We start from the raw sequence: 12,128 nt of genomic DNA, 5'->3' as shown, positions 1-12,128 counted from the left end.
TAACTTCTTAAGTTGCCTCATTATTCCATGTACTTGAATAAATAAGAGCAATTTAAAGCAATAGATGGCCCCTGAGTGCAGCTTTGGTCATACTACCAAACCCATACCCTGGGTTTCCATTATTTTGTAAACAATTTACTATCAATTAAATGAAAGAGCTGTCAATAACCAATTTAAATTATCAACATTTAACACATTGTTTGAGGCACTCCTCAAAGTTAATCCCATCTCTCTTGTTTCTTTCAGGTCACTTCAGAGTCTTCCCTTCCTTATGATTCAATGGACCAAGTAAATGGCTCTGTGGTAACTGAGTTTGTGTTACTGGGACTTACACAATCCTTGGGAATGCAGGTTTTCCTCTTTCTTTTCTTCTCTTTGTTCTATGTGGGAATTATCTTGGGAAACCTCTTCATTATGTTAACAGTGATTTTTGATTCTCACTTACACTCCCCCATGTATATCCTGCTGGCCAACCTATCATTCATTGACCTGGGCCTTTCATCCACCACAGTTCCTAGGATGATCTCTGATCTTTTCAGTGGTTGCAAAATCATTTCCTTCCACAATTGCATGACACAAATGTTCTTTATTCATGTCATGGGAGGAGTTGAGATGGTACTGCTCTTAGCCATGGCATATGACAGGTACACAGCGATTTGCAAGCCTCTCCACTATCTAACTACTATGAATCCCAAAATGTGCATGTTTTTGGTAGTGGCTGCTTGGATCATTGGGGTGATTCATGCTGTGTCTCAGTTTGTTTTTGTCATAAATTTACCTTTCTGTGGCCCTAATAATGTGGGGAGCTTTTATTGTGATTTTCCTAGGGTTATTAAACTTGCATGCATGGACACTTACAGCCTAGAATTTGTGGTCACTGCCAACAGTGGCTTCATATCTATGGGCACCTTCTTTTTCTTAATTGTGTCATACATCTTTATTCTGATCACTGTCAGGCAACATTCTTCAAAAGATTTATCCAAAGCATTCATCACTCTGTCAGCTCACATCACTGTAGTGGTTTTGTTTTTCACTCCATGCATGTTTCTCTATGTGTGGCCTTTCCCTACCAAGTCAATGGATAAATTTTTTGCCATTGTGGACTTTGTCATCACTCCTGTATTAAATCCTGCCATCTATACTTTAAGGAACAGAGAGATGAAGGTGGCAATAAGAAGGCTGACTCAACAAGTTGTAAGTTCTAGGGAGATGCCATAACAGACTTCATTGGTAAGAGCACAAGATGACTGTTGTGGACCATCAGGACCCTTGTGATCAACAAGAACACTATGGATTATGTATAATTTCATTATTGCCTTTAAAAAACTGAGAACTCTACATAAAAGAGGTATTGAATCAAAGAACTTCACTTTCAAATAGAGCTGCAGTAATTTCTGTTAAGTATGAAAAATAAAGTGTTATATATTCCTACCTACCCATAAAATTAAATTGCAACTTCCATCTATGAGCACATTCAATTTTCATGTAATTGTTTCATATCTCCATGTAAATACATACATGTACATATAATCAGATTGAACTTTATCAGTATCTTCATACTGATTATAAGCATCACTGGGAATCAGTTAATATTTCTTATGGAAATTATGTGGATCCAATGGATAAAATATGAGTTTATACAAACCAGCAGTCATTAAAAATTGAGAAAGAAACAATTCTCATCCTAATTATACTATAGGTTAGATAAACAGGCAGGCAATGCTTTGTTACAACTCTTAAGAATTGTTTTCAGTCTCTGATTGTCAATGTATTTTGTACAATGTTACTTTAGAAATAGATTCTACTACTTTGCATTATGCAAAATTTGCCTACGGTCCATTTTTTTCGACAGCAAATTTCTGTTGTCCTTGCAGTCTTCCTCAAAGCATTTCTTGATTTACCCTAAAAGAGTATCTACAATTATAAAAGTATTTCAAGGATCTTATTACCTAAAAAAGTACCCAACTCAGATCTCACCTGTACTTAAGCCAGGTACTTAGGATAAAGAGATGATTGACATCTTTACTTTTACTTTACCCTTCCAAGTAAAACTTGGGTAGTCTGATGGGTCAAAGAGCACAACTGAGCAATCACTTAGATGTATCCCTATGACTGATTTAAGAAACATTAATTGTGGAGACTCAGCTCAGTTATAACTGCTGCATTGTAATTAAAGCTGCTCAATAAAATGGTAAATAATAAATGAGACTTTCTTACTATTGGTCAAGGTAATTTTTTCCCTATATTTTATCCAAAAGTGGTCATAAATGGTATAAGCTATCTTCTTTGTGCATTATCTAAAGCATTACTGTTTATTGTCTCCTTAACCCATCTGGATTTTAACTTCAGAACATTATTTTATTGGTTTCACTATGATTCTTTTAAAAAGTCACCTTTAACAGGGAGGAGCACCTGGGTGGCTCAGTTGGTTAAGCTCCTGCCTTTGGCTCAGGTCATGATCCCAGGGTCCTGGAATCTAATCCCAGGCCCCTTGTCAGGCTCCCTGCTCAGCTGGGAACCTGCCTCTCCCTCTGTCCCTCCCCCTGCTCGTGCTCTCTCTCTCTTCAAATATACAAATTAAATTTTAAAAAGTCACCTTTAACAGAGAAAGACAAGTACCATATGATTTCAACACAAAACAAACAGACTCTTATATAGAGAAAAAAAAAAACAGTGGTTGCCACATGGCAGATGGGAGGGGGGATGGGAGAAATAGATAAAGGGTATTCAGAGGTACAAACATCCAGTTATAATGTAAATAAATCACAGAAATGAAAAGTACAGCATATGGAATAAAGTCAATAATACTGTAATAATGTTCTATGTTGACAGATGATGACTACACTTGGCGTGCTGAGCACTGAGTAATGTATAGAATTGTCAAATCAATGTGTTATACACTTGAAAGTAACATCACATTGTATGTCAATTATACTTCAATATAAAGAGAATTAAGAGAAATATAGATATAAGGAAATAAAGTTTCATTTGCACAGAAAAAAAAAATCACCTTTAGATTCAGTGAGGTATTAGAAATACCTAAGGAAGCCAAGAAATTGTGACAACAGCCCCTGTCTCAAGAACATTCTGTGTGTATCCTCAAGGGAAAACCTGTGAGACTATGTGACTTAGTCTCAGTACTCAAACTTCAGGCTGGCTATTTCCAGATCTCGTCACCTGCCTCTGGTCACTCATCATAAATGGCTCTTAACCAAATGACTTGCTAAGGAGGACAAATCAGACACACTTTCTTCTCTTGGAAATTTTTTGCTTTAAGACAAAGTGCAAAAAGGAAAATCTGTACTCTTCCTTGCTCCGAAAATTGCTGTAGTCTCTTCCAGATATGAAGCAGGTAGGTGGAATGATGAAAGTGAAGTATATTAGCAGAACTAACCAAAGTGTAGCATTTTATTGACAACGAGATGCTTCTACTAGTAAGAACCCATTTGGCTGAATTCAATTGTGTGTGTATCTTCAAGAAAAATGGAAGGAGCCTGTGAGGTCAGTTCAAATATTTAGAAGAGTTAGTATGAATATTAACAAGGATTGCCCTTGTTGTGTTATATAACTTAGTATATGTTATACAAGTGTTCTAAGTGTTGAGTCCTTCTGAATCTTTCAGGCTAATCTCTCCTTTCCTTTCTATTTAAGGATCCTATTTCTATATACCCTGATGCAGTGTTCTCTTACCCACCTCTTTCCCTCCTTCCTGCAATTCCAATATAATCTGGTTGGGGCTATTTCTTTTACGTAAAGGTGCAAATCATACTCCTAGAGTTATGGAATTTTGTCTTTGAGAGATTTTGATCCAATGAGCTCATTTGTAAACAGGAAAACTAAGGCTTGGAGATTCTGAATGACATGCCAAAATCACACAGTAAATTTGTACTAAAATCGCCAAGTCTTTTTTTTTTTAACCAGAATTCTTTTTTTTTTAATTTAATTTTATTATGTTATGTTAGTCACCATACAATACATCATTAGTTTTTGATGTGGTGATCCACGATTCATTGTTTTCGTATAACACCCAGTGCACCATTCAGTATGCGCCCTCTTTAATACCCATCACCGGGTTAACCCATCCCCCCACCCCCTCCCCTCTAAAACCCTCAGTTTGTTTCTCAGAGTCCATAGTCTCTCATGGTTCATCTCTCCCTCCGATTTCCCCCCTTCATTTTTCCCTTTCTTCTCCTAAAAATGCCAAGTCTCATGACTTCAATCTCAGTGAAACTTATGAGGACTTTAGGTATTTTTCTTTAAAGAGGGGTAAAAGATTATTTAAGACAAACATAACACCCTAAATGTTGAATTTTAAGTTGAATCTAGTACATAGGGAAAGATTTTTTTGTTCATTTGTAGCTGGCTCTTCATGAATGCTACAGCCAGTGTCTAAGATTCTGGAGAACTTCTTCAATAAACCCAATGTTTAACTTAGAATCAACAGAATTCTTCTAAAACTCCTTGAACCATTTTTGAAGAAATCAGATGAGCTTTGAAAGGATTACAGTGGTGAAGGGTTCCCTGTAACTGAGAATCCCTTACCATCACTCACTCCTCAGCAGCATATACTCAGGAAATGCGATGTCTTAACTAAGTGAGCAAGAAATTCCTTTTGCTGAAGAGCAGCATATCTGAATTCTTACTTGTTACCATGGTATAAAGTCTTTTTGCTGCAAAAGAGAAACCACTGGTCAGCTATCACCCTTGGTATATTTCTTAATGGAGATGTGAGTATCAAGTTTGTCCTCTCAGTGAAATGAAATGGTTGCAGCCCATAAGTAAATATTGAAGTTCCATTCTAAGTTGCATACTTTGATTCTTAAGAACCATCCTAACTATTCAGTCACACCAGAAATGATCTCACAACAGGAATCCCATTCTCTTTATTGTTAATGATTAGTATAATTGTATTTATTACCATGCTAAGCAGAAGGGAAAAGAGGGTTTATGTCTTGTTTTATTATTTGACTTCTTTTTATACTTGGAAATAGAATTGCTAAATTCATATAGAACTTTGAAAACTGTAATATGGAGCATTAATGGATAGGGCTAAGGAATGGAATTGGGATAATGAAGAGAAAAGTGTAATTTCCAAGGGTGCTGCAATAACCATGATTAGGGAAATTTTGAAAAGAAATACTACTATCCCCCAAGAAATTTGGTAAGAATAACCCACTATACTTTCATGCCTCCCTAGAACCCATCTATTTCCACAATTACTCAGAATAAAATCATTTACATCGTCTTTTTTTTAATCTCCCACATCCTGTTGACAAATGTCCTGTTATTACTACCTTAATAATGGCTATTATGTATTTACTATTCACTATTTGTTAGAAACCTATTACACAATTGCACATAATTCTTCAGTAGTTCTGTGCTATATTCATAATAAAACACAAATCCCTTAGCAGGCATTCCAGAATCTTTTTTCAATTTAATCTCCAATTAAACCCCTTCACATTTTCTCTCATGTAGGTTTTTTGTATTTTTCTCACTTCTCATTTAACCTCTAAATCACCTTTCTTTTATCCTTTTATTTTCCTGCTATCTTATTTATTTTTCTTCTATTTTTCATCTTTAATTTTATTTTGGATTAACACTTTTTCTTCTAAGCATTTCAATATCACTAAATGATGAGTATAAATTCCATTCTCTATAAGGCCTTATAACCTTTACATTCTTTTCTAGAATGTTCATTTATTTTAACTTCCCCAAAGACTGGATCTCTACATCTGTCTTAGCTCTCATGTTTCTATCCAAGCTTCTAAGAGACTATGAAAATTATTTTAGAATTCTGTCCCTCACTCATGCCCAAAAAGGTATTAGATCAGTGGGCATTTTGAGAATTTTTGACCCAGTGCATTCATTCTGAAGATGGGAAAACAGAAGGATTCAGGGAACTGAAATTCAATCATTTTATGATTACTGTTTCTAGAATAAAAGTAAAATTCTTTAATGATTATTGGGGAGCTGGGGTTTCTCTATGAATCAAAAGGTGATAAATCTTACTACTAATAATTATCTAAATCTATTGTGCACTCACCAAATACAAAAACTGTGCAAAACATTTTTACTACTTCATTTGACATTCATAAGCATAAGAATTGAATATAATTAGTAACCACATTTGTAAAAATAGGTTGTGAGTCCAACGTCCACAGACTATATTCAAAACCTGTACACTACAAATTGCCTCAGATAGCAAAACTGTGAATGGATTTGTCTTAGTTTGATAAAGAGGTTTCCAACAACCCTAATATAAAATTATTGTGATGGGTTACAAAACCACTAAGAATACTTTTTCAAAAGTACGTGTCCTAAAATGCCTTTGTAAATGTAAAGATCATATAACATTGCATATATTTAAGAGCTAAGATAGTATCTACAGAATATAAACTGTTTTGAAGTTCAAGGGAAAAGGACATAAAAGTAGGATGGCTGTAGAGACTTAACCTAGCAGAGAGAGCAGCATAAACAAGGGTACTTTATTAGGAATAAGTCTAGCATAAGTGGAAATACTAAGCAGATTTGAATAACTGGACTATAAGACATCGTCAGGGGAGGAGTGTGGGATAAAATGGTGGGTTAGATTGTGTGCATTTTGAATGAAAATGGACTACTTTCTTACTCCATACTCAAAAAATAAATTCAAAATGGATTAAAGACCTAAACATGAGACCTAAAATCATACAAATCCTAGAGGAGAACACACACAGTTACTTATTGACATAGGTCATAGCAAGTTCTTACTACATATGTCTCCTGAGGCAAAGGAAACAAAAGCAAAAATAAACTATTGGGAGTACATCAAAATAAAAACTCTGCACAGTGACGTAAACAATCAGTAAAACCAATAAGCAACCTATGGAGTGGGAGAAGATATAAAGGGTTATTATCTAAAATATATAAAGAACTTATAAAACTAAACTCCCAAAGAACAATAATCCAATTTAAAAATGGGCGGAAGACATGCAGATATACAGATATTTCTTCCTATATTATCTGTATATCTGTAAATATACAAATATTTCTTCCAAAAGACATACAAATGACCAGCAGACACATGAAAAGATAATCATCATCACTTCCATCAGGGAAATACAAATCAAAACTACAATGAGATATCACCTCACACCTGTCAGAATGGCTAAAATCAACAACAGAAGAAACAACAGGTGTTGGAAAGGATATGGAGAAAAAGGAACACAGGTGCACTGTTGGTGAGAATGCAAACTGGTACAGCCGCTCTGGAAAATAGTATGGGAGGTTCCTCAAAAAGTTAAAAATAGAACTATCCTATGATCCAGCAATCACACTACCAGGTATTTACCCAAGGAATACAAAAACACTAATTCAAGGGATACATGCACCCCTATGTTTATAGCAGCATTATTTACAACAGCCAAGATGTGGAAGCAGCCCAGGTGTCTATCCACTAATGAATGGATAAAGAAGAAGTGGTATATAGATATGCACAATGGAATATTACTCAGGCATAAAAACAAATGAAATCTTGCCATTCACAATGACATGGTCCACGGAGCTAGAGAGTATTATGCTAAGTAAAGTAAGTCAGTCAGAGAAAGACAAATACCATACGATTTCACTCATATGTGGAATTTAAGAAACAAAAAAAATGAGCAAAGGGAAAAAGAGAGAGAGACAAACCAAGAAACAGACTCTTAACTATAGAGAACAAACTGATGCTTACCAGAAGTGAGGTGGATAGGGGGATGGGTTACATAGGTGATAGAGATTAAGAGTGCACTTTTTGGGATGATCACTGGGCAATGTATGAAATTGTTGAATCATTGCATTGTACACCTGAAACTAATAAAACACTGTATATTAACTAACTGCAATTAAAATAAAAACTTAAAACTAACTAAATAAATAAAACACATTATACAACCACACACAGAAAACATTTGTTCAAAAAAGAAAAATGACAGTCATGTACCAGAATCTGATGTGTTATGTTACCCATGACACATAAAAGGGAATCTGATGTCTTATATTACCCATGACATGTAAAAGGGAACGACACGTAAAAGTGCTAGATGGGATATAGAAGAAAGGGACATCCTCTAAGAATGTACACTTTTGAATTTAGTCATGTTAATCAGTCACATGTTCAAAAATTGACTTTAACTCAACAATGGTAAGTTGTTAAAAGACCCTAAACCTGAATGCAAAGAGAAACAAATGAACCCAAATTATCTTCAACAAATGGCATAGCCAAACTAAAGGGGAAATAATAAGAACTAATCCAATTAACTTTGTTTTGGACTGCTCTTTCTTTTTTTCTTCCCAATTAACTTTTGAAGGTAATACTTTGACTACATACCATTAATTTTTTTTTAATTTTTTATTAACATATAATGTATTATTTGTTTCAAGGGTACAGGTCTGTGATTCATCAGGCTTACACAATTCACAGCACTCACCATAGCACATACACTCCCCAATGTCCATCACCCAGCCACCCCATCCCTCCCACCCCCCTCCACTCCAGCAACCCTCAGTTTGTTTCCTGAGATTGTCTCTTGACTACATACCATTAATTTAAAAAATAAAATGCAAGAAAACTGATGTCTTCTTAACAGTTACTTTTCTTTTTTATAGTGGTATGGATATAATAATTCTGAAACAATTTTCTGTGCTATGTAGGATTATGCAAATGAAAAAATATATATTTATAGTGTTAAGACCCAAAGTCTCACTGGGAGAACGAAAGGACAGAGATACAAATATGGAATAGGAGAAAGGAAAAAGAAGCCCACTGGTTTGGAAAGTATTGGTATGGTCAATATCCCTTTCTCTCTCTCTCTCTCTCTCTCATTAACACATATATACATTCACATACACATACAAATATACACATGTAAATATATGTATACATATGGAGCATTAACAGCTGTTAATAACAGGAGGGAAAGTCATAACTATGCCTCCTGATCACCTATAATGTTATCAAAAATGGGATCAAACCTGTGTTTGGTTAACCTCTGGATCCAGCTGCCATTTGGATAGTACAAAGGTAATGGAAATGCTGAACTGCAATGAGTGCCTGCAATCAGCAAAATTCAGAGTGTGGGAAATTAAGTGTAAAAGGCTCACATTTTTCAACAAATAATTTAAGGGAAAGAAAAAGGTTGGAGGGAAATCTATATTAGAAGAGATTTGAAAGACATATTAAAAGAAAAAAATGGTCAAGACAAACTATAGTGTTTTGGGATGCATATTTGGAAGACAAAGCTAGAAAAAAAAATGCAGGGACATTTTTACCATAACAGAATCATGGCTCCTTTTGAGGGGAAAGGTGGCTGTAATTTGGATGAGTCACAGAGATTTCTGTGATAGGATAGCTGACATGGTTCTGCATCTTGACTTGGGTGATGATTACTTTATAAAATTTGATTAAGCTATAAATTTGTTTTCTGCTATTTTCTGTATGTTTCATCTCGTGATTAAAGAATAACAAAATCAAAGTCTAACTATGGTGAATGAGTGGTAGCATAAAACCTCCCATCCATAAGCACCCTTGTCTAGAGACCTACATTTAACTATCGTTCATAGAGGCTACTTGCATCAGTGTACATGCGTTTTTTTAATACTGAAATATAATGAACAGGAGAAATTGTGCTCCTCCACCTGAGGGCATAAAGCAACTATAACTTCAGGGAGTCAGAACAACTCAAAAAGTTTCTGTCTGCTGCATAATTCTCCCCTGTGCAAAGAGTTATACAAAATACTGCCATCATAAAAGCAGCTAATTAACAGCACTAATTGTGCTTGGGTAGTGACCAAGTTCAACTCAGAGACTTGGGGTTGCCAGCCAGAAATCAGTCTGTTATGGGAATTGCCTCCTAGAAACATGTTGGTTTTCTAAAGGAAGCAAGAAGAAAAGTGGTTAATGAGTCACCTGGGGGGTGACATTCCTTTCTGTAAATTACCATCTCCTTCCCCTATTAAGATTTGTTTTTTCATGGGGCGCCTGGGTGGCTCAGATGGTTTAGCGTCTGCCTTAGGCTCCGCTCATTATCTCCAGGTCCTGGGATGGAGCCCAACATCCGGCTCCCTGCTCAGTGAGATGTCTGCTTCTGCCTCTCCCCCTGCTCATGCTCTCTATCTCTCTGTTTCAAATGAATAAAAAAAAAAAAAAAGATTTGTTTTTTCAATCTATCATCTATTATCTATCGATCTGTTTTTTATATTTTACCATGAAGACAAAAGAAAGCTCTTGAATAACAAGGAAAGCAAATAATAAAAATAACAGGAAGAGAAAAATTGCATCAATTGCAGCATTACAATCTCCCTCAACCTTTGAATAACTTCTAACAGTATAAACTAAGGAGATTCTGGCAGATCAGCCTCATTCTATGTATTCCGAAATTGGGTCTAAATTTGTATTCAACCACATAAAGCGACCTGTTATGGTCACTCCAAGCCATCTGAGCTAATATAATGAATACAGAATCATTGTTTAGTGTAATAATACCATTAAATGTGGCCCAAACCAATATTACATTCCTTCCATCCTAGTCCACCACTCTTAGGATCCATTCCCATACATATGTTCTAGATGTCTGTTGATAATCATATGGATTTTACAGTTCTCTTGGTGTGTATTGCATCTTGTCATGAATTCCACTTTGTCCCTAACTCACTGGAGCTTTCTGGGACTTGAGCCTGCTTAAAGGACTAGGAGTAACGTGAAGAGGTGGGGTAGGCACTGAGGATTATCGGCAGTCCCCTCTAGGGCAACCAACTCAGGAGAGGTCATTATAGTTTTCAGATAAGCACACACAAATCTCTTCAGATAGGGAAAAGAAAAGATGCTTCCACCAGTAAAAGAGGATTGAGAGAGTCTCTGGTTTCTGAGTTTGTGCTGCTGGGACTCTAGTTCTTGGGAAACTAAAGTTTTTCTCATGTTGATATTCTCCTTGATCTCTTTAGGGATCATCCCAGGAAATCTCTTCATTTTCTTTTGCTAATTTTAGACTACCATTTACATTTTCCTATGTACTTCCTCCTGGCCAACCTGTCCCTCATTGATGTGGACCTTTTTTTTAATCACAATCCCTAAGATGACTACAGAACTTTCAAATCCATACAAGATAATTTCTTTCCAAAGCTGCATGACACAGATATGTTTCATTCACATCATGGGAGGAATGGAGATGGTCTTACTCATAGCCATGGCATTTGACAGGTACACAGCAATCTGTAAACCTCTTCACTACCTGAACATCAGGAATCCTACAATATGTATTCATTTGTAACTACTAGCTGGGTACTTGGGGTGACTTACATATGTCTCAATTTGTTTTCATTATAAACTTGTGCTTTTGTGGTCCTAACAAAATAAAAACTTCTATTATGACTTTCCCAGAATCATAAAACTTGCATGCATATATGGAGCCAAATTTGAATTTATTGTTGCTGCCAGCAGCAATGTCATGAGCATGAGCACCTTCTTTCTGCTAATTCTTCCTATATCTTCATTTTGGTCACTGTCTGGAAGTGTTCTTCAAAAGACTGATCCAAAGCACTTGGCACTGGTTCAGCTCACATCACGGTGGTGGATCTGTCTTCCAGTCCATACATATTTCTCTGTCTGACCTTTCCCCACATCATCAGGTGATAATGCCTGTTCCTTATTGACTTTGCTATCACCTGTGACTTGAATCTGCCATCTATACATTACAGAACAAAGACATAAAGGTAGTAATAAAAGGGACATGATTCCAGATTTTGCTACTGAATTTGACTTTGGAGCTCTAAAACTATACATCCATCAGCCATTTGAATACTCCCCCTTAGGCTTCTGACATTGAACATGGCCAGATCTGGGCATAACATCTATCTCACGGAATAGATTCCAACTACTAGAGCATTTATCCATAACCTCTACTACCATAGGAAATGTGAATCCACCGTGATATGGGTTATTTTAGGAGACAGCATCACTATCTACTAAATAATATTTACGATTGAAATTGTGATCATTTTGACAATAGAAGAATATAATAACATCTCTTCTGCTTCCCATAGGTTTGCAAATGAATAGCAACCATGCTTTGGAGAATGTCAGGAATGATTACATCAAATATACATAGGAC

At 35.8% G+C, this 12,128-nt stretch overlaps 1 protein-coding gene and 1 pseudogene across 2 annotated transcripts; both read left to right on the top strand.

Moving 5' to 3' along the window:
- Nucleotides 1–249: 249 nt before the first annotated feature.
- Nucleotides 250–2,980, top strand: LOC118529664 (olfactory receptor 4F6-like). 2 transcript variants are annotated; one of them, XM_078078721.1, is made up of 2 exons: nucleotides 280–1,198; nucleotides 2,967–2,980. In XM_078078721.1, exons 1-2 carry the CDS (start codon nucleotides 280–282, stop codon nucleotides 2,978–2,980), a joined length of 933 nt encoding a protein of 310 aa, XP_077934847.1. The 2 variants fall into 2 exon arrangements, with proteins under 2 accessions (XP_035938494.1, XP_077934847.1); XM_036082601.2 differs by lacking the exon at nucleotides 2,967–2,980 and having other exon boundaries at nucleotides 250–1,218.
- A 363-nt stretch (nucleotides 2,981–3,343) lies between these two features.
- Nucleotides 3,344–11,751, top strand: LOC118529665 (olfactory receptor 4F21-like; annotated as a pseudogene).
- The last annotated feature ends 377 nt before the right edge of the window (nucleotides 11,752–12,128 follow it).

Source organism: Halichoerus grypus, chromosome 8 (assembly GCF_964656455.1).
Source record: "Halichoerus grypus chromosome 8, mHalGry1.hap1.1, whole genome shotgun sequence".
In the NCBI taxonomy this organism is placed as follows: domain Eukaryota; kingdom Metazoa; phylum Chordata; class Mammalia; order Carnivora; family Phocidae; genus Halichoerus; species Halichoerus grypus.
The sequence above is the reverse complement of the archived record's forward strand: the minus strand, read 5'-3'. Positions and strand labels throughout refer to the sequence as shown.

Bases quoted from the DNA above. Each gene is read 5' to 3' on its own strand.
- LOC118529664 (XM_036082601.2), top strand. From the start codon at position 280: ATGGACCAAGTAAATGGCTCTGTGGTAACTGAGTTTGTGTTACTGGGA.